At 44.0% G+C, this 21,490-nt stretch overlaps 1 protein-coding gene across 3 annotated transcripts; it reads left to right on the plus strand.

Annotated features, from left to right (window-relative positions):
* The first annotated feature begins 4,843 nt into the window (after window positions 1–4,843).
* DHX40 (DEAH-box helicase 40) lies at window positions 4,844–21,388 on the plus strand. 3 transcript variants are annotated; one of them, XM_082328474.1, is made up of 17 exons: window positions 4,844–5,060; window positions 5,331–5,476; window positions 5,861–5,980; window positions 7,158–7,388; window positions 7,592–7,658; window positions 8,223–8,354; window positions 9,749–9,848; window positions 10,302–10,388; window positions 10,893–11,075; window positions 11,628–11,708; window positions 12,402–12,559; window positions 14,621–14,735; window positions 15,023–15,131; window positions 15,446–15,540; window positions 16,074–16,143; window positions 16,555–16,783; window positions 18,665–21,388. In XM_082328474.1, the coding sequence occupies exons 1-17, from the start codon at window positions 4,922–4,924 to the stop codon at window positions 18,802–18,804; spliced, it is 2,202 nt and encodes a 733-aa protein (XP_082184600.1). In that variant the 5' UTR covers window positions 4,844–4,921; the 3' UTR covers window positions 18,805–21,388. The 3 variants fall into 3 exon arrangements, with proteins under 3 accessions (XP_082184600.1, XP_082184601.1, XP_082184602.1); XM_082328475.1 differs by having other exon boundaries at window positions 18,668–21,388; XM_082328476.1 differs by having other exon boundaries at window positions 5,039–5,125.
* Window positions 21,389–21,490: the final 102 nt, after the last annotated feature.

Consider the following 21,490-nt stretch of genomic DNA (forward strand, 5'->3'; position numbering starts at 1 on the left):
TGACTTACCGTGAGAAAAGCTCATGCCAGGGGTTAATTCTTCACCCCATGTTCCCCTCCGTGAGGACAGAGGCTGGGAAAGCAGTCAGCTGCTTTTATTCTACGGTCTTAATATAGAACTTAATATAGAACAAAAGTGTAGTATTTTGTCCTAGATTTAAGAGTGGGGGAAATAAAACTACTTTGGGTGGTAGGAGGTGCTGTCACATACAAGAGGACAATTCCAGGATAGTTTAGGATATCTGCTTATTTTACAGTCATAGAAATATATGTAAATCACAGCCGTGGTTCACTCTAATGGGAATGTAGAGCCTAAGTGAATTATTGATTATTTTGCACATTTGATAAGGAAGTCAGAAGAGAAATGATGTCTAATATACAGAAATAGATTAGAAGCCTCCCATGGGTTGTAGCAGAAGTGCAAGTGTGAGGTGGTCTTAAAATAGCCATCAGCTTTCACTTCTGCAGGTACAAAAAGCCTTGCATTAGTGAAATACTGCCAGTGGAGATCCAGGGAGACGGGTCCGGTCCGTGCCTGGTGGATTTTTGTGCCCTGATTGCTCTCAGTAGTCGGTGTATGTGCTAACTGCCCATAAGTAGCTGTCTTCCTTCATCTTCTTAGGTGAGCGTGGGAAGAAAACGTTCCAATTTAACATGAAAATCTCAGGCACCATTTAAAGGTTTAGGTATTCTCCAATCTGCCCTACCCCAGTCTCCGGGGAGACTGTTCCCATGCCATTCTGCATTTATATTTCTGTACAGATAACTTCACTGATCCAAGGGCTGCTTGGAGGATTGCTGTAAAAGCTTTTTTTAAACCACAGAGAGTGCACATCTTTGGTAGTGGCTTTGTACGAGCGTCACTGAATTGTTTCCAATATTCAGCTCCTCACCTGTCTGGTTTGTGTGTGCGGGCTGATGGATGGACGGACGGACGGACCCTGCTCTGTGTGAGAATGCAAACAGCTGAGCCAAAGCCTAATCCTCCCTCCCAGCCCGCGACCTTTTTATTCATACTTGCACCTGGCAGGAGCAGCAATCGTTCATGTATGTGGCCTCGGAAACAGCTGCAGATCTGACACTGTAGTTAAATTTAAAAAGGGTGATGTGGGCGTACGTGTGAGGGTGGTAAATTAACACAATCAATTGCTAGCCCATCATAGAGCAACTTTAAAGGACAAAAGAAAACAGGCTTTTAAGAGAAACAGTTCAGGCTTGCGGTGAGTATGCCAGGTCTCTTCTACTGAATACAATAAGGTTTGCACGGAAATGTTTGCAGAACTGGGGCACAGAGACCTGAACCTGTGATTCACTGCAGGCCGCGGCCACGTGCTGACAAAGCTACGGCCCCCTCGGACCAGCTGGCTCGGGAGCGGTAAGGGTGCAGGCTTCCGCACAAGCTGTGCGGGGTCGTCTGGCCAACAGCAAGCGGACGAGCAATTGCTGGAGCAGTTATCTCATCCTTCGTGCCGGCAGTAGCTAAGTGAGACCTGGCCGAGGAGCTTCTAGAGGGGCTGCGTCATGCACAAGATTGCAGTGGAGATGCGCTCTCACTGCAAATCCTTTCCCAGCACAGAAATACCAGTATTTTATTCTGGCAGAGCAACTCCTAGCCTGGATCCAGCCATACGCTGTCCCTTGCCACCGGCTGAACAAAACAAGCTAAGCTGGTAGAAGTGCAGATTGCTGCCAGCACTGGATTTCCTTCAGCCTTTTTTAGCAGAAACCTGTGAGTGCAGTTATGAGGAACCTGGCTGTCCTGGCAGAAGGCTGCACTGTAGAAATTGTTGCTCTCCGTGGAGCTAAACACAAGGAAAACCTATTCATTATGCAGGAGAAAGGCTAAGGCATCTGATTCTGCCTTCGAAAAGAAGCAATTCTTAGCAAATGGAGCAAAATTTGAAATGAAACTTGTCAATCTGTAAATGTTTTGTAGCAAGGCACTGTAAGATAGCAGATGGAGGTGTAAAAGGGGTTTGGGGTTTTTTTTCCTGTGTCTAACACCTTCTTTCTACAGCGCCCATCCTCTGTTTTAAGAATAACGCTTTTTCAATAATGACTCACAGCCAGTGCCACAAAAATCCTGGCTGTCAGAAAAACTGCTGGTCGTCTGACAGGAGCGCAGCTCGTGGGGAACGTTGGTTGATTCTGTTTGTCTGTACTGAAATTACAGCTCGGGGATCTTCCTTCTAGAAAGTGGCCCTACTTAGAGATTCCAGGCACAAGGCAATTATCTGTCTTCGCTTGCTCGATGTAATTAATAGATGTGGTTTTCTTCACAGGCACCAAGGGATGCTGTGTTCATCATGGAACGGACCGCTTTGTCCAGGGCAAGGACAAGAAAATTCCCCAGGAACTCAGGCCTCTCCTCTGGCAAGATGGATAAACCTGGGGTGTACGAGGAGGGACTGGAATATTCCCCATATCCCGCTATCTCTCTCTCTGCTCATCAGAAGAGAAAAGATGATATCCTCTGCTCAGAAGGGAAAAAAGACATCCTCAGGAATAATTCAGCACAGGAAGCTGGCGGAGCCGCAGCCCTCTGTCACCTCACAGGATTTGCAGCTATGTGTAAAGCTAAACCTTAGGAAAAGAGCGATTCCAGCCTTTCTGGCTCGCCTGAAAGTAACCACGCTGCCCTGTGCGGGGCAGTTACTGACAGAGCAGCTGCATGGCTCAAAACGCATTTTCACAGCGTTACCGGAGCAGGGAATTGTGCTAGGATTACCGGGTCCTTCCCCCAGCTCTGCCTTTGATTTGTGGTGTGTGCAGACCCCTTAATTTGTTTCTGTTTTCCCCATCTGTGAAACTGAGATAAGATCACAAGGGAATTGTAGAGCGTGATTCATTAATGTTTATTAGACGGAGGGAAATCCTTAAATGAATGGCACTGTATTCCAGCAGGACAAAGTTCAAGATTGCAAAGAGGCTGATTAAAACCAAATCTGCTATTCCCAGCCTAGGAGGACAAAAAAAGAAAATTGAAAAACCTTACCTACCCCTATGTCTGCCAAAAGCAGTCTTTAAATAAAAGTGATTTAAATAAAATCGAGCAGAATGCGCAAGTGTGCGTGCATTCATGCATACATACGTATCTATGAAAACCATGCAATACTTCTTATTAGTAAATGTATACCAAAAAGTGTAATGAGGGTGTGTTTGAAGATTCCAATAAGAAATAATAAAGCGGTGTATATGATCAGCATTAACTGTGTGAGTTACTGGTGGCAACACGGCGTTAGTACACCGTGAGGCAATAAATATGACAGGCTTTCATAAAGGGATGTAACGACACGCAGTGGATTGGCACGTCCCATTAGGTACCTAAGTGAACAGAGCTATAGATTGGTTATAGTAATCTTGCTGCCAGACTGACATGCTTTTCGTGCTCATAGAGGAGCATTTAAGCTATTTTAGGTAATCGCTCCAGGAGAGCCTCAGGCAGAAGCGGAGGATTTATACACCTTAGTGTTATTCAAAGGAGGAATCTGCACATTGCAAAAAAGACCAATGCGCGAGTGATTTGTCGGTAGCTGATGGATGGTTTGTGTACCTTTGGAGAAGGGAGTTGTCTTTTTTTTTTTACCAGATTGTTACAAACATCTCAAAGCAATGAACCCAGAGAGATAATACCAGGCATCTCTCCTAGTTGTGGTGCTGTAATGAAACGGTTACTGCAATGTTCTCTTCTCTCTGGCTGCGTTAGTCAGGAAGGGCAGAAAACCAGCTTATCTGCCCTGCTTTTACAGTGCCAGTCTGTAGGCAGACTAAACAAATATTTATAGGTTAGACATATCTGAAGTTGGCAACACTGGGGACTGATGTAACATTTTCCAGGCCTCAGAGTGCGTCGCAAGCGTTCCCGGCTCGGCCCGTACCGCGATGCCCGAGCCAGCAGGTAAATATTCCTCCCGTTGTGTCAGAGGTAGAAACTGAGGTGACTGGTGACAACTGGAGTCAGTAGGTGGCCTAAATTCAGTCCTGGCATGATGACAAATTTCCGGTGTGATTCTTGTCCCGATAGAGCCTAATGGAGGGTGAAACATTAACATACGCAAGACTTGTAAGGGAAACAAACGTTATGACGTACAGAGAAAACACAATGCAAAAACTGTGCCTTAGCAGAAAGGGGGATTTATTTGCGGCCGTCAGGCAGGAGCTGGGAACCTGGACTGGAGGCTGGTTTCCTGCTAAGCGTAGATCGCTTGCCACCTTCAGGTCGGACGTGAATTCACAGCCGTTGCCAGAAAGCTGCGGCCTTCGGCCAGGCCTGGGGCGGCGGATCCCGGCATCCCCGGTGCGGTAAATCACAGACTTTTGATTTTGTGGAGCTGTTTTCCTCCCCTCGTGTCTCTTCCTGACACCGTGCCGATGGTGAGGGGTTATTTTACCTGTTGGGAGCGAAGCCCTGGTCACGGCACCCGCCAGCAGTTTGATTTACGCCGCAGCTGAACTGTGCCAGGCCTGGGGGGGCTGCGGCGCTGGGCCTGCGCCAGGGCCCGGGCCTGGGCGGCCGGGGGAGCCCCGGGGCGGCGCAGGGAGAGGGGGCCGCTGGGCTTCCCCGCGCTGGCAACGTCCCTCGGGAAGGCGCAAGCGCTACTGTGAAAACCTGCAGCAGATTTGGGGGAAAAAAATAACGGTTTTGGCTAACCGGGGCGGGCGGGGCTGCTGCCTGGGGCAGAGCGCTGAGGGGAGTAGGGGGCGGGGCCGGCGTGGGGGGGCGGGGCCTAAGGAGGGGCGGGGGTTAAGGGGCGGGGATTGAGGAGGAGGCGGGGCGTAGAGGCCCGCGCCTGCCGTTAGGCGTGCGTAAACAGTGATGTCATCGGCGCGCGCGCCGGCGCCGCTTCCGCGTGAGGTCACGTCGAGGCGCGGGGGGGCGGGTGTTGCCGCTGACAGGGCGGCCCTCGGGCCCCGCGGCCGCCATGGAGGGCGCCGGCCTGCCCATCCGCCGGTACCGGCGGGCCCTGGTGGAGGCCGTGAGGGAGCGGCCCTTCCTCATCGTCACCGGCGAGACGGGCAGCGGCAAAAGCACGCAGCTGCCCAAGTACCTCTTCGAGGCAGGTAACGGCCGGGGGAACCCCCGAGAGCCCCCTCCGCTCTGCGGCCTCGGCCCCGAAACGTGGGAAGTAAGCACAGCAAAGGCAGATGATCCTCCTGTCCCCGCGGCGGGACGCGGCCTCAGGCTGTGCCGCGCGTGCGGTGCGCAGAGATGGCTTGATTAAAGCTTTTAAACTAAAAAGCTATGACCGCACCTGTATCATGTAGGTACTTGTGTATACACTGACCCTGAGCAGCACAACTCAGTGTCTGTTCTCCCCGTCTCTCCCGTAGGCCTCGCCAAGGACGGGGCCGTTGGTGTCACCCAGCCCCGGCGCGTTGCCACCATCTCGGTGGCGCAGCGGGTGGCCGAGGAGATGGGCTGTTCGCTGGGGAGCGTCGTCGGGTACCAGGTCCGCTTCGATGACTGCACCACCGAGGTAGGGCTCCGAGGGCTGTGTTCCCGCAGGTGCTGGCGTGGCAGGGCTGTGGCGCGGTTTTTTGCTCGTGGGTCCCTCCACGGAATGGCACGGCCCTGTTGCCTCTCCTGGGGCTTTGTGTGCAGAAGGTCTCGGAGCCTTGGGAAGCCATCTGTCCCAGCTGTGGTGAAGCTGCGGTTGTATGTATCATATAACTCACTTGGTCAAGTTTTTTGAACGCCTTGGAAGTGAAACATTGTCAAGCACCTGTGATGTGGTGCATAAGCACCTGTGATCCAATCTCAGTGTGTGTTCTGGACAAATATGTGATCTATGTAGAAGCGTTTACTTTACTTTGAAATAAAAATCCAGGATAACAGCTGAATGTCTAATTAAACCTTTCAGGATACTGCCATCAAATATATGACCGATGGCTGCTTATTGAGGCAAATATTGGCAGACCCCCTTCTCAGCAAGTACAGTATCATCATTTTGGATGAAGCCCATGAGCGGAGCCTCAGCACTGTGAGTGTTGCCTTTTATCTGTCCTTTTGGGTCGCTATTTCTCCTTTACTCAGGGCTACTTAGACCTTTCTTTCGCTTCTGCACAATCCCCAAGGATTCTGGCTCACTTTCCATGGATGCACTTTATCCTTTTGCTGTCCTAAGACCACAGAATTGCTGCTTTGTTTATTACATGCTGCATAATCTGAAAATAAGATGCGGCCTGTAATCCTGTTGGAATTGTTGTAGCTGTTGTTGTGTTTGAAAGCAGTTAAAACTTGGCTGGGTATTGGATACTTTCCCAAAATTTGCAGGAGTTTGAAGCCAGCACAGTGAACACAAACTTTCTAGAATCCTAGTTTTAAAAAACCACACACAAACAAAACCCTGACACATCTCTCTCAGGCTAAGGCCTAATGTTTCTTAGGGTGTGTATATGACTGTGCAAAGAGATTACGGCTTCTGGGATCACAGAATTATCTAGACTGACCTAAGTACCAAAAGCTATCAAATGTCACTCTGACCCTTCTGTGGCAAGCAAAGTGAGACTCGAGTCGCTCAGTCCTCAAGAGATTGTGTTGTGTGTCAAACAACCTACCAGTCCAGCTAACAATCTACCAGTCCAGCTGTGGAAAAGGGAAAATGCTTTCTGAATCCCAGTTCTGCCCTCAAGCATCTGAGGGTATTGCAAGTAATTGAGCTAGGGTGATGTAAGAAGTTACTGCTCCCTCACCTGTCTCTAACTAAAAGGAGCAGATTTTTAATCCAGAGCACTGCAGAGTAAAATAAACTTTCTCATCATAACAATAAATAGTGCAACAAAGGAGGGTGCGCACTCAGTTGGGTAACGTACGCTGGACAAAGGTGATGACTTTTTAAAATGGGTCCAAGGTAACTGCTTGCAAATGAGTTGACCATGAGAGTAAAAAAATTCAAACCAAAGGATTTTAAGTTACACTGATTTTGTTTGTAGGCTGTGAGAAGAGCTGATAAAAAATTAATTAAATTCTAGAAACGAATTAGCATGCTTACAAGACAATCAGGGTAAGTGTATGTATTCTTCTGAGTGCTTAGGCCCTGAAGATGTGAATTTCTCTCTTTGCTATATCAGTGGGATAAAATCAGTCCCTTCCAAGTTCATCAGGAATTTCTAAGAAAACTGGGGTACTAATATAAGTTGCTTCTGTTTTTCTGTTAGGATATTTTATTTGGTTTGCTGAAGAAACTATTTCTACAGAAGAAACCACCAAACAGGAAGACGGCTATGAAAGTGGTGGTGATGTCAGCCACCCTGGAGGTAGACAAGCTCTCGGAGTTCTTTGGACACTGTTCAGTGCTGCATATTCCAGGAAGAAGTTATCCTGTCAAGGAGATATTCTGCAACCTGCTCAGCCCAAGGGACATAGGCAGCTCTGCGTATGTTACAGAGGTCTGGCCTGTTGTACTTTGTTTCTGTGTTGTGTTCTCTGTTCTTGGTATGATTATCATCTGTGAAAGACCACAAGAATTAGCTGGGGTATTGCTGTGTTCTTAGCATCTCTGCAGACTAGAGGGAAGAAGTAGTTAGTATCATGAGTTTTAGAAAGAGGAGGTGAGGTTCCAGCTGTTACTGGCTTTTGTTGTTTGTTTCAGGCTGTAAAAGTGACATTGGATATCCACTTAAATGAACCAGAAGGCGACATCTTGGTTTTCCTGACAGGTGAGAATTTTTCTTTCAACAGCTGATGGTTATTCCAAGTGAAGCGTGACATTGCCAGCAAAACAGTACATCCTTCCAACGACTGTCTAGTTTGTCCCAGAGCAGTAAGTAGAGAGGAGAAAGTTGCAGGTTGACGCACGTAGTCCTGTGAAGTGATAGTTTTCAGAGCGTATTTAGGTATATCCATGCCTATGAGATCAGATGAGAAGACCATTAACTTAAAAATTTGCATATGCTCTTTTCTTCCTGTGCCAAATTTACTCTGTTTGCATTGTCTACGTGTTTTATTTTGTTGTTAATTCAGGAAGGGAGAATTTTTTTAGCTGAGGAACCCTGCATCAGTGCATGGGCCAGGCACTTGTGCAGTCATGTTTTAAGGAAAAGCCTTGGTGAGAGGCACTGTGGAAGACTGGATGTCACCTCCTAAACTAACTCTTACAAATGTTACTTCCTTCTTGTGATGGTGTTGATGACTTTTGGCCAAACAATCTTGTTTAAAGATGTTGCAAACTAGGAAGGCAGAGTTGTAGCTACATAGCTAAAATGCTCTTTTATGTTTTTTAGGTCAAATTGAGATAGAAAGAGCTTGTGACTTGCTTTTCAAGAAAGCAGAATCTATTGATTACCGGTATGAAGTACATGATCGGTCTGTTGAAGGCCTGCTTATCTTACCATTGTATGGGTCAATGTCAACAGGTAAGAGCATATAATGTCCTACAGAACTTGATTCACATAAACATTAACTGCAAGAGTTCTTATGAACAGTATCCTACTCAAATATTCCTATCATGATTGGAAAAAATAGCATTCATTAACCCATTTGGTACAATACTGTAGTGTTATGGGGTTTTTGTGGTGTTCATAAACTAATCAAACTTCAGCCTTCCCGTACTTGGCTGAAGTGGCTTCACATGGCATCAAGGTCTCCAGCTTAGGAAGGGGATATTGTCTAACCGAAAGTTCAGATGTCTTATTTAGGTCCTCACATTTTATTTTACATGGAAAAGATATTGCCAGTAGGTTTTTGGTGATGAGAGTAGACCTGTAAGGAAAGACAGAAGTAGTACAGTCTTACACAATATAGAAAAGTAGTGGTTATCAGAATGAGTCAGTCTGTTTTATTTGGCAGCAATACCACAGTTAGTTTTGAAGAGTTAAAAACAAAGGCCCTTTGAGCTTTCCTGAACACAGACACTGTATTTTCAGATGAACACCAGTGCGATGCTTAAATGTGTGGGTGCAGTATGTAGAATGCAAAGAGGCTGAAGAAGTGTTCAGAAGAGCAGGACAGCAGTTTCCATCTGGAAGTGCTGCTGGGAGGAAAGCTCCAGTAACAATCTGCAGAGAGGGAGCAGAATTTTTACCTTCTTGAAAGAACAAAATGAAAAGTTGCATAAAAGAAAGGCATAGCTTCTTCCTCACTCCATGATGGGTATTAGATTCCTGGCTGAGAGTGTTGGTTTGTTTTTTTTTTTTCCCCTTTTGTGGTAGTTTCTCAGAGACCATTGCGTTTGAATATTTTTAAATACACAAGAGAGAATTTTTCTGAGAGACTTTTATATTTTTAAAGTACAATAAGTGAGAAAATTTCAGGGGAAAGTTGAATTTCCACCTCCCTTTTTTGTTCCTTGGAAAGCCAAATGAATTAATGGAAACTGCATATGCTGCTTTGTTACATGTTAAAAGAAGATTTGCTGGAAACGTGGGCCGTTTAACTGAAACTTTTCACGTTCACCTTCACTTGCTCTGATTGTTAAAACCGTTCAAATCCTTCATGAAGATTCTATTAAGACCAGACATCTTGTTTGTTTTTCCTAGCTCTGGGTTAGGAAACATCCAGGAGAGTTGGCCTTTCTTGATCTCAAACTCTTCTTCAATATTCAAGCAATAAAGAAGATGTTCTCTGATTTCTGGCATACGCTAAAATAATACAAAATCTGTATTTTAGAATGTTATGTGATTAATTTTCTAATTTCATTCAAATGACTTTCACTAAGCATTCGAGTAAGTTTGCACAGTGTTAGAGGTGTGGTTTGAAATCAGAGCATTGTAACGTAACAGATTGTTTGACTGACTACCTGTCGTTTTAGATCAACAGAGAAAAATATTTTTGCCAGCTCCCACGGGCATTAGAAAATGTGTGGTATCCACAAACATCGCTGCAACGTCTCTGACAATTGAAGGAGTCAGGTACTGTTTCCTATCCTTCATAAAAGCTGTAACAGAGGGAATAATTCAGAAAATTCTACTAGATTTGGAAAAACACGTCTGACTTCCTTCTGCTAGTATATCTGCCCAATAATTACCTGTTGCCTTTTTTTGTGTGTGTAATGAATAAAACAACTCCCTTGCTACTGTTATATAGTCTTACAGATGACTAACATTGTTGGACCCTAATTTGAAATCAAATCTCAGCTCCATTAAATGGGCATAATCTCCGTGGGTGGGGGGAGGGATCATCTGTAACATCCTGTAGACTGAACCGTAGCAGGGCCGCAGCTGACCAGCAAAGCGCAACTGCCTGTTTGCAGCAATTGTAGGGTAAACGTGTTCCTGCTTTGATCGTGCGCATGTGACAGTTACCTGTCTGTCTACTGAGACCTCTGTTGTTTTCGTCTCTGACAGAGTGTGAATCTTTTTCAGATACGTAGTCGATAGTGGATTTGTGAAGCAGTTGAACCATAACCCCCGAGTTGGCTTGGACATACTGGAGGTGGTGCCCATTTCAAAGTAAGTTTTAAAAAAGGTCATTTGCTTGGTGTTTCTGGGAGTTGCTCTGACAATACTGTGTATCGGTTGATCTTTTTAAAAATAAACAAAAGGGGGGCGGGGAGCGGCTTTGAGGCTCCATAATTTAAAGCCATTTTGTTTGCTGCTAAATAGAAAGTGGTTCAGGACATGTAATTTCCTATAAGTTACAGGCATTAAGAAGGAATTGACAATGCATTGTCTGTAGTCTGAACAGTGGCTCACGTGTCATCTCGTGTTTGCTGAATACAACAGCCTGATTCAGAGAAGCTTAAAAAAATCTTCCCTTGCACAGAAATGCTTCTTCATTCTGCTGGTTCTTGTATAGCTGGATTTCTCAGTTGCTGCACAGTATAATAGATCTTCCATCTACCAGCATAGAAACTGCTATTATTTATCGTAATTACAGGGTGCTTTTTTGGATAATAGCAGAAGGGATCAGGAGTTTGGATTTTTTTTTTTCCCCCTGCCTTTCTGTTTTGCAAGGAGTGAAGCAAGGCAACGAGCTGGCCGAGCTGGCAGGACATCGTCTGGAAAAAGCTATCGGCTATACAGCAAAGAATTCTGGGAGCAATGCATGCCTGATCACACGGTCCCAGAGATCAAGAGAACCAGCCTGACATCTGTGATCCTGACCTTGAAGTGCCTTTCCGTGCATGATGTCATAAGGTAACCTCCATGGAAGGGGGAGATTATCGTTTTCTTCCTGAGTCTCAGCAGCAAGGCAGCACAGGCACCCACAGCCTGTTGGCAGGAGGCAGGGTTAGGTCCCTGGCCAACTGTGGCACTTCGACACAATCAGCTTTTCTGCTGTTCTCCTCAGTCTTGAGCTCAAGATCCAATCTGGCATTAAAGTTCAGTTTGAGGTTCTGCCGAAACTAGCTCCTTCTCTCCAAAATTAAATAGTTAATAGTGTTCCTTTAAAATACTGATATTTATATGACAAAAGCTTTATCTCTGTGGAATTGCTTAATTTTCGGATCATACATGTGCAGGAAATAACAGTTCATCTTCGCATGTGCCATATTGGGATTTGTCATTGTAATTCTTCAGCTTGAGGCTGTACGTGTAGTAGCACACCCGTATACTGAAAATGCTTACGTGCACTTTGGTCAGAAACCTGTATTGGAAGGTTACAAAAGTATTTTAATAACTATGAAAACTAACAAAGCTATACTGAGTCTGAACAGTGAGATTTTTTTACTTCATTTTTTACTATAGATTTCCCTATTTGGACCGCCCTGAAGAAAGGCATATTTTAGAAGCTCTCAAGGAACTTTACCAGTGTGACGCTATTGACAGGTAAAAAATAAAGGGTGTAGTCACTACAAGAATTTAAAATCTAATGGTTTAACTGGTGTTAGTGAGTTGTTCATGTGGACTAAAGGACTTCCTCCAGCAGTAGAATATGTTTCCTCATTAGACCAGGAAGTTAACAACTGGGTTTTAATATATTCTCTGTAAAATGAGGGTTAGAGCATGGCTTAGGACTTCAGAGATACAAATTAATTTCTCCACGTTGTCCTGGAGTTCCTGAGTGACCTCAGACAAACTACCTCAACTCTGTGCTGTAGTTCCTGGCAGCAGATCCCAGACTGTTGCGACGAAGCTGCTTAGGCACTAGCTGTGAGGCCCATCCAAGAACTCAAGACAGGAAGCGAGATCTTATCCTAAGCTTCCAGGAATTCTGCTTGCAAAAAAAAAAATACATATCTTAATCATCTGATCCACTTAAAAAGCTGGCTTTGCCTGCCATGAAGCAGGCATAAGCAAACTGGAGAGAGGTGAAACATTCTTCTGCTAGTGACACTTGCTTCATGTCTCCAGCACCTCTCTGGGCACAGACAGACTGCAGTGTTAGAACAGGCCAGAGGGAAGCGCTTCTTTTGTGCTCTTTATCAGTATATCGTGGCTGACATTGTGCATGCATGTTCCAATTTACGTTTAAATGTAGTTTTGTTGAATCTGGTATTTGAATCTTTTTCCTGGGATAAGGAGAGGCCATGTGACAAGACTGGGTGAGTTCCTGGTGCAGTTTCCCCTCCCTCCCAACCTGACCTGTGCCGTCATAAAAGCTGCTTCTCTTGACTGTGAAGATCTGCTGCTTCCCATAGCAGCCATGTTGTCTGTGGAAAATGTCTTCATTCGTCCAGGTAGGAAGCCCCTTATCCCAAAGCAGCCTTGGGTGGGTTGGGAATTCTGCTTGGACAAGGACACCTTGGGCAATGGTTAGGCAGAACACACTGCTTCACCTGGAGACCTTTTCTACAGCTTCCCTCTGTGGTTTTTTTTTTTTCTCTCAGTGGTTTTCTGTGCTAATAGTTTGTGAGGCCGCAGTATCTGAGAGGTGTATCTCAAGGCTATAAAGTGGGAACTGATCTGTATTTTGAACAACGGTAGCACAAGCCTTTACTTGAGCGTAAGGATACTCCTGCTAGGGAGCAAGCTGGTCTCCTTAGTTGGGCCCAACACTTTAAATAACCCTGATGTTGCAGCGTGAGGAAGATTCCTCAAGCGCAATGCCTTGTCTCCCAGAGCGTATCACAGCAGATCTGTAGGGAAGAATGGTAAGATTAGGACAAATATACAATGGCACTTTGCCCGTATGCTTTTACAGCTTTCTGTGGTGGAGTCAGGGCACATTGCACACTAGGAATTGGACAACAGCTGTTCCAAAGACTTCAAAATAGCTTGGAATTGGGTTGCGTTTGTCCCAAGGCTGTGAGCTGTAAAGCCACATATGGGTAAGCGAGTGGATTGCTGAGAGGTCATAAGGGGGAAAACTGTGTTACAGGAGGGAAAAGAAAAAAAACAAACCCAAACCCACCAGAAAACACACAACAGCAGATGTTTTGCTGTTGGTCTAAGTACAGACAACAGGGACTGATGGGACTGATTAATTTGTTTTTAACGAATGGGGTTGCCTCTGGATTGGCTTTTCTGTTCGATAACTCTGTTTAACCAAACTGTGAGAAGCTCAACTTATTACTGCCTTCATTTCCAGTGGTTTTCTAAATGGAAAATGTAATTTTGCTGTGGTTCCAAGCTAGCACCTCTCACTAGTGCTAAACTCAATCTCCCACATCCTCCTTCCTATCTCGTTTCCCCTCCTGTCTGTCCCCCCTTTGCCCCCCCCAGTCTTTGTGGGAGACCTTTGTCCTTTCTAGTCACTCATTGGCTCTTGTCCAGTTATCTCTGTAGTCTATTAACCGTGCCCGTTAGCGCAGCAGCTAAAGACACTGCTGACAGTACTGATAGCCTGGATTCTGCTCTGGGATCTTTCCCATTCCCAAAAATGTGCGTTTGCTTTCCCATCCTCCATCTGGCAATATGCCCCTGTTATCTGTTCAGCTAGCTAATGCACACATGTTCGTTGCTCTCCAGCAGCCCCGTACCTTAGGACGCAAACACAGAGACTCCCCTCCTGAAGGCACTTGCTCACGTGCAATACGTATACGAACAGGCCTTCTTACTTCATCGGCGTTGCTTTTAATACCCACAAACTTCTGACATCGTCTGCAGTACAGCAGCAATGCAGTGCATTGGCCTTTGCAGCCATATCCCTCTGTACTAAGGGGAATAGGTTGTGCTGAGGAAGAAATTCTTTGGGTATTTAAAACTTGAAAGAATACTTTGGAAATGTTGCTTTTGCCTAGTACATTCCTAGCATTTAGTGAAGGTGAATTCCCGCTAAACTCACAGATCGCATTTTTTCTAGACTCTTATTTATTTTAAGACCTCCATGACTATGGCACTTGAGTACTAGGACAAAAGCTGAGTTAAATAGATCAGATGGTGCTATGATGGGGCAGTTTCTACAGTCTTGTTTTTTCTCTCAGGGCAAAGCTTTCACTTGATCCCTGTGAACTGTTTGTTTAAGGTCGCTGTTCCTTTATCTTTCGATGTCGGCATCTGAATTGATTGTGAGAGAGAAATACGTAGAACCTTTCTTTCTAAGAGACTAGAAGTCTTCATCTCTAGTGCTGACTGATGAGATTAATCACAGATTTAATAGCATCTATGTGTTCTCGTTCAGCAGTAGTGGAAGGAGGAAGAACTGTAAAGGCAGCTGTGGAGGAGAGACAAATCTAAAAATAACATGAATAAAGAGCCACAACTGTCAAACACACTTTGGAGAGATATTAATAGAAAATTAAGTAGGAGTCACAAATAAAAATTACTTTGTTGAAGTGAGATATAACTTACTTCCTCAGGTGATCCTCAGAAGCAAAAGGAGGCAGAACTTCAACACCAGGAACTTTCCTCACAAGTGGGAGGATGCAATGACTTTGCAACCCTCTTAAATATTTTTGAACAGTGCAAAGCAAGGTATAAAATGATTCCTTACAGTAAGTGGTTCTGCATTGCTCATAACTCCCAGCTGCTGACAGTTTTTAAATATATTGCATATATGCACATGTATGTACTCATGCTTAATTGCAGATTTATTCCTTATTGTGATCTGAAATTTCTATCAAGACACCTATTATTTAAACTAACAAAGTATCTGGCTGTGTAGGTTGCCTTCTTTGTACGACCACAACAAAAAATAGAGGCAACTTTCTGCCTGCAGCTTACAAAGGGCTTCTTTATAATACAAGTATTTCTGTTCTCAGCAAGTCTCCTTCAGCTTGGTGCCAGAAATACTGGATCCATTGGAGAGCTTTAAAATCTGCCTTTAGTGTCGAAAAACAACTTCGGGAAATAATCAGTAAACTGAAACAGGTAAAAAAATTAATTTTTGTATAAATTATATAAGTTTATATTTAAGACATGTACTGGACTGCTGAGCCTTTGCCAGATGGCTGCTGCCTTTCTCCAGTAGAAACTAATCCACTTAAATATTTATTAGCGCATCCTTGCTGTAGCTTGTGTAACTAACAGGTATGATGGTGGTAACAAGCAAGAAGGAGGGTTTTCCTCCTTTCCTCATACTTTCCATAGGGTGAGAAACCCAGAGTTTAAAATCCATGGGTTGGAGGGGGTGTAGCCGCTTTTTCTTTAGGAAAGATCCTCATTCATGTTTTTTCTTTCTATAGCTGCCAGACTTCCCTAAAGAGACATTTGAAGGCTCCAGAACTGAAATTCTAAGAAGATGTCTATGTGCAGGATACTTTATCAATGTAGCTAGGAGGTAAGTAATAAAGTTTGGAGAATTGAATGGAAAAGATATTATACAAGAATAGTAAGGCTGTATATTGTTAAAAGTAGCAAAGCAGCACTTGCAGCTGAAGGTGGTGTTTCGGCCCAGGGCTGGAAGCCTGGTGGGTACTCTGCTTTTGACTCTCATAACATTCCTGGGGAAGTTGCTTACATCCTAGGACTAGTAGTTTTTCCATCTGTGAAATGAATTTGCAGGCTGATGAGTAGTTCCAGATATTAAATAAAGGGCTTGGAAATGTCCAGTTATCCTGGCTGTCAGACTTCAGTCCCAAACCCTGTTTATTATTGTGTTGTTATATCTGCAGCGTTACTGTGGTAAATTAGACAGATATATTTTATTCCTCGTTGCTTTTTACTGTTTAATTCTGGAAGCATCTTCCTCTGCTTATATATTTGAGTATTTTCCTCTATGCTGATGATGATTTGCTTAGTTTAGTGTTGCTGTCTAATCACAGCAAAGTGTGTTTCATTATATACATATATATTTTTTCACAAACCTTTCAGATCTGCAGCCAGGACATTCTGCACAATGGACGGACATGGCAGCATAGTCTATATCCATCCTTCATCTACAGTAAGTTACCAAAGCCTGTTAATAAAGTAGCACAGGATCTATAAAAGGAATAAGAGGCAGGTCCCTGTAAACTCTTCCTCTTCTGTTTGGTTTGTGCTAACTTATGGCCAGGAGAAGCACAGTTGCAGTGTTTATTTTGAGAGGGGGGAAGAGCCTCACTTCTTCAAATTTGGTAAATGTTTGGCTTATGAAACGAGTGTGACATAGACTGGGCTTTCTCTCTGGCTCTTTGGATTTCCTGGGCAATTTTAAGTGAGTCGTTATGCCTCAGTTTCCCTATCTGAAAATTTAGGGTAATGTCAGCTTTATCTCATTCTTGCATCTGAAGCATTGGAAGATATTCCAATGGAGGGTGCTCTAGAAATAAAAATTCTTTTTTATCAGTTCCAAAATAATCTTTTGCTTTTTCAGCTATATAACCAGGAGACTCGCCTTGAGTGGATCATCTTCCATGACGTCACAGTGACATCCAAAATCTATGTCCGGACAGTGTGTCCTGTTCGCTATGAATGGGTCAAAGACTTGTTGCCCAGATTGCATCAAATCGATGCATATGAACTGAGCAGTGTGGCACGGGAAGAAGTAACTGAGGAGGAAATAACCAAGTGGAAACATAAGGAGGACCTTAAAAGGCAGTATGGTAAGCACGTTACTAGTCCCTATCTATGGCGTGTGTAGTTTTCTTGGTTGGTGTGGACATGTGTGTGTATATTATGTCACTGAATGCATTCTGGACTAGTAGGTGTTAATCTGGATGTGCTTAACATATTTGATGTGTAGCTCTAGTTGTTTTCTTGTCTTACTACAGCTCTGCAATCCTTATTTTCCTGCCTCGGCAGTGTGTGTAGTGGTGTTTGTCTGCTGGTTCTTGCTGTGCTTCCCCATTTCGGTTTACTATAGCTGACAGGAGCAGAACTTTAACCCAGAGTTGATTAAAAGCATTTTGAGTCTGACCATTATTTAAGTTTGCAAAGGGTATCTAGCCATAGATACCCAAAATAATACTGTCCTGAGAGAGAGAAGTCCTAAGGGCTATACGAAAAAAATCACAACAAACAAACAAAAAAACACAGAGGAAATAAAGTGTCACATTTTGGTGAATGTCTCATTCCGACAATGAATTTAATGCCATATGTTTAAAGAAATTGTCAGTTTTAATTAAAACTGGTGCCTGCTAACTGATCTGGCTGCTTGACATTCTTTGAATTCTTCTGTCAGCAGGTTTTGTAAAGCAGCCAAGTATTCAAAGGGCCTCTTTACTCCTGAGCTGACCCTTCCAAAACATTAATTTCATATACAGTACAGGCACTGGCAATATAGATTCTCTTCAGTTTCCTTAACAATGGAAAAAATGTAGACTGTTGTGCTCAGCCAGCGTCTCTTTTTGTCCTGCGTTATTGTATAAAACAACCATTTTAAATGATGAAAACATGAATTGGATTTGGTTATAATTTTGCTGGAAAGGATATTTGCATTATTGGATAACGCAGAGGAGCCTCATCTATTTATCTGAAGTCCAAGGAGCTGAGGTTTGTTCTCTTTGTCCCCCTTAACTGTTTGACTTCACCAGGGAATTGTATATTAATTTGAGATTAATATTGACCTTACAGATGTTGTATTTCTGGGAGCTTCATAAAAATATGTGGCTGAATAGCTGACAAAGGCTGAATTAGTGCCCAATGGAAGGAAAGGCTGCAGCATGAGCTGAATTATTATTTGACTCCAAGACAGAATAATTACAAATATTCCAAGAGTGAATGCTGATTACAGCTCCTTCCTCATATCAAAGAATGTGGTGCCCAGCCCCAGAGCCCTAGGAACAGGCTGCAGTAGCTGCTTCATTCACACAGTACTTAGGCTCTCAGAGTCTTTGAATTTTTTTTTTTTTTAATCATTCTTATTATTTTAAATTTTATTTTAAACTGAAAATATTTCCTGCTTTTCTTTCCTTCTGGGAGAAACACTCCCAAGGTCTCAGCTCAGCAGGAGAATGTGCATTTCTAATGGTGTCTGATCTGGAGTATTGACTTTTCCCACTCCTTTATCTGTATGTTGTCCTCCCTTTTCCTCCTACCTCTGTAAATTTATAAAGAGAGTTTATTCTAAGCTCTTTTTTCCTGCTCCCAGTGCTGTCCCTCTCCTGCTTAAACCTGCGTTTGAGATGTGTAATTTAGAGAAGAAATGGGTGCATAGAACACAAGATGCATAGTGCCTGTTACAATAAAAAGCAAGATATACATTTGGGGAGGAGATGAGCCCAGCTGCAAATATTGACATGGGAGTTAAGGCACGATTTTTTTTATTTTTTTTTTCCCTCCCCGCTGTGGTACAGTCTGTCCTCTCTGGAAACCATTCAAATGACTGGGACTTGAAAAACATTTGAGATTCTGTTGGGGGTTTTTGGATATTTTACAAATAGGAGGAATTGTAATGCTGGTTGTTTTTTCGGGGTGGGTTGGTTGTTTGTTTGGTTGTTTTTTTGACACAGAATAGTATATTTCTTTCTCTCCTCTCCCCCCAGAAGGAGTCACAGACGACTCTGCAAAGAAGATGGAGAGAAGGAATGATGATCAGTCAATACTGGATGCCCGAGCTCGCTATCTTGAGAGAAAGCAGCAAAGAGCACAGGGTTTAAGTGGCCCATTGAAAGAAATGGGGTAATACTCGCTGCTGCTCTGCTCCCACTGTGAGGAAAGGCGGTTTGGTGCAGTTGTTCTGGGTATGTTTGCATAATGCAAAATGACTAACTGGAGTGCAGGAAAACTTCTGCTTTGTGGTAAGTTTGAGTGCCGAGGCATACAAACGCAATCTTCCTTTGCTGCATCCAGCAAGGAAAAGTTACCAAGCTGAATTTTGTTGCTGCATGTCACTGGCAACAATTTAGTGGCCTCAAATGTGGATGGAGACATGATACTTACTGTGGTGCCAATTCTGTGGCATTTAGTTGACTTAGAAAGGTCTCAGTGCCATTATTAATAAAATTTTCTTAAAGGTTTCTTTTTTTTAAAGGAGCGGACCTGTCACTTTTTATCCATTTTACATTGTATGATTGTGGCTATCCAATCCTCATGCTCATACACTCCTCAGGAAAGTGTGTAGGAAGTGCTCTTTTAATGATGGAACCATCAGGATCTAAATTCAAAAGGACGTTTGCCACCTGCATTCTGTGTTGCAGACAGTGTTGTTCCTACTCTGTATTGTGCTGTACCATGTACAGTGATGGTTCTGGGTGAAGATCTCTTTGTATGCAAAGTATTTTGTAAATGTTTTCACATTCTTGCTAACTGCATATTTTTTGTCAGGGATGACTTGGCACTGTGTGTTTTCCATTTGGCAAAAAAAAAAAAAAATCAACCCAGCAGTCAATTCAGTACTCGGCCAGGTTATGTCCTGCAGTCCATCTGCGGGCCTGCTGCCTAGTGGGCTGTTTTTCTCAATTTGGTGACTGTTATTTTTAAAATGTATGGATTTTGGTCTGAAGAATGACTGTTCAAACGTGTAGAAAGAATACACAAGGAAATACTAGCTTTTTTCCTTGATTCACGTATATAAAAAGCAAAGAGCTGTGATGCTTTGTCATCATAAAGTTTGTTTCCTTCTCAATAAAGAGGTAATCTTCTTCTGTCACCTTAATAATCCTAAAATGTTCCAGTGCTCCAGTGTGGAGCTTGTCTTTTTTGCTATTTTCCACTTTCAGTAAGTAACATTTTATATAAGACAATTTCCAAAAAAACTGGCAGAACTTACTGTTATTTTTCATGCCTCGGTTGTTTGCACTGTGTGTCACCTTCAGTTGCTTTTCAGGTAACTAGCTAACGCTGTTGAAGTGATGTTGTGTAAGCCTTAGCACTTGGTGTAAAATGTTAAGCATTCCACCTCTGCGCTGCACAGGCTGTAGCTGATCATAAGCTTTCAAAACCCTTGGGATTCTCTTATGGGGAATGTGATAATATGATTCTTCATAAAGAAGGTAGTAGGTCTGATAATTGTCCCTCTTTCTGTGATTGTACCTATGAAAATGAAAAAGCTGAGGCGGGTCTGCGTACTTGCCAAACCTTGCGAAGAAGGTCTGATTCGTGTCTGGAAGAGCTGGCGAGGCTGTGGTGTCCTCTGCCCGTTTCCCTGCAGGGCTGAGTGCCACCTTGCCAGGCTGTAAGAGGCTTAACTCCAGCAACACCGTAGTTGTCAGCGGCAATAGCAGGAGCGAGCAGCGATGCCTGCAGCTGCCCTGCAAGTTTCAGTCACAGAGTTCCTCACTGCAGGAGAACTGCTGCCGCCTGCCCCTTCTCTGTGCATGCAGAGCGCAGAAACGGCAGCAAGATGAATGCCTTTCTGGTTCCTACGGGAATGCGTGAAACAAACAATTACTGGTTGTGATCAGTCTTTGTAGGAAGTGGCATGTTTGTGATTCCTCTTTCGCTGGGCCCTTCATCCTGGGTTCAGATGGAAAAGGGTTTTGTTCCTTCACGCCGTTGCTCAGACTCTGCTTTTGAGAAGCCAGTGCTTTTTCTTGACTAAACCTATAGCCCGAGTTTTGCAAAAGCCCACAAATTATTGCTGTTTGCTTTGATTTATACTATATTTGCAATGTCATAGCCACTCGCAAGTCAAATGACATCTGCACTATGCACTAGGTCTGAGATCAGGTGCTAGAACGCCTGCTCTTGCTTGGGGCTATATATCTCTTGGCAGATTCCAATGCTTTGTTATTTTATATATTATTTTTTACTTTCTTAGTAGCAAGAAGGGAGGTTTTTTTTCCCCTGTGTTCCAGGGGTGCTCAGAGGTTTTGAAATTGTGAATTTAAGACACAGCAAAAAGGGTATGAAGAAATAACCATGAGATTGCAAAATAAGGAAAGATAGAAGCAAAGCAGTGGCTCGGCCTGCCGGGGTGCCCGCGCGTTCCAGCACATCCAGCTCTTGGTAAAGCGCTTGGAGTGCCCCGTGTGCTGCGGTCCGGTAGAAGGAGTTAAGCTTTACCTGTTTCTGCGGGCTGGGGTGATGCTCTAAGTTAATAAACATAGAAGGAAATTTAAAGTTTCATTATGTTACTGCACTCATTAACAGCGTTACATGGGAAGCGTCCTTCGGCCCGTCCCTGGAGTTTCAAGGGGCTGCTGCAGGCTCCGGGGGCGCTCGTGATTTTGGTGAAGGAAGGATGGTTGGCACCAGCTTATGGTCCTTCCCTGCTTTGTTTTCCTTTTTTTAATCAGGGTTTGTAGTGCAGAGCAAGGGAAAACACAGCCTCGAGCCATTCGGACGCTGTTCACGGGGGGCAGCAGCGCGTGCTCGAGGCATGGTGCTAAAATGGGGGGGAAAAACGGTGGGCAGAGCCCGAGGGGAAC

This window comes from Platalea leucorodia (assembly GCF_965183815.1).
Source record: "Platalea leucorodia genome assembly, chromosome: 16".
NCBI lineage: Eukaryota > Metazoa > Chordata > Aves > Pelecaniformes > Threskiornithidae > Platalea > Platalea leucorodia.

What these genes read in the sequence shown, in the direction of transcription:
- DHX40 (XM_082328474.1), top strand. Translation starts at nt 4,922, where the DNA reads ATGGAGGGCGCCGGCCTGCCCATCCGCCGGTACCGGCGGGCCCTGGTG. An exon ending in CAAGTACCTCTTCGAGGCAG is followed by an intron (nt 5,061 to 5,330) that starts GTAACGGCCGGG and finishes TCTCTCCCGTAG; the next exon opens with GCCTCGCCAAGGACGGGGCC. An exon ending in CTGACAATTGAAGGAGTCAG is followed by an intron (nt 9,849 to 10,301) that starts GTACTGTTTCCT and finishes AATCTTTTTCAG; the next exon opens with ATACGTAGTCGATAGTGGAT.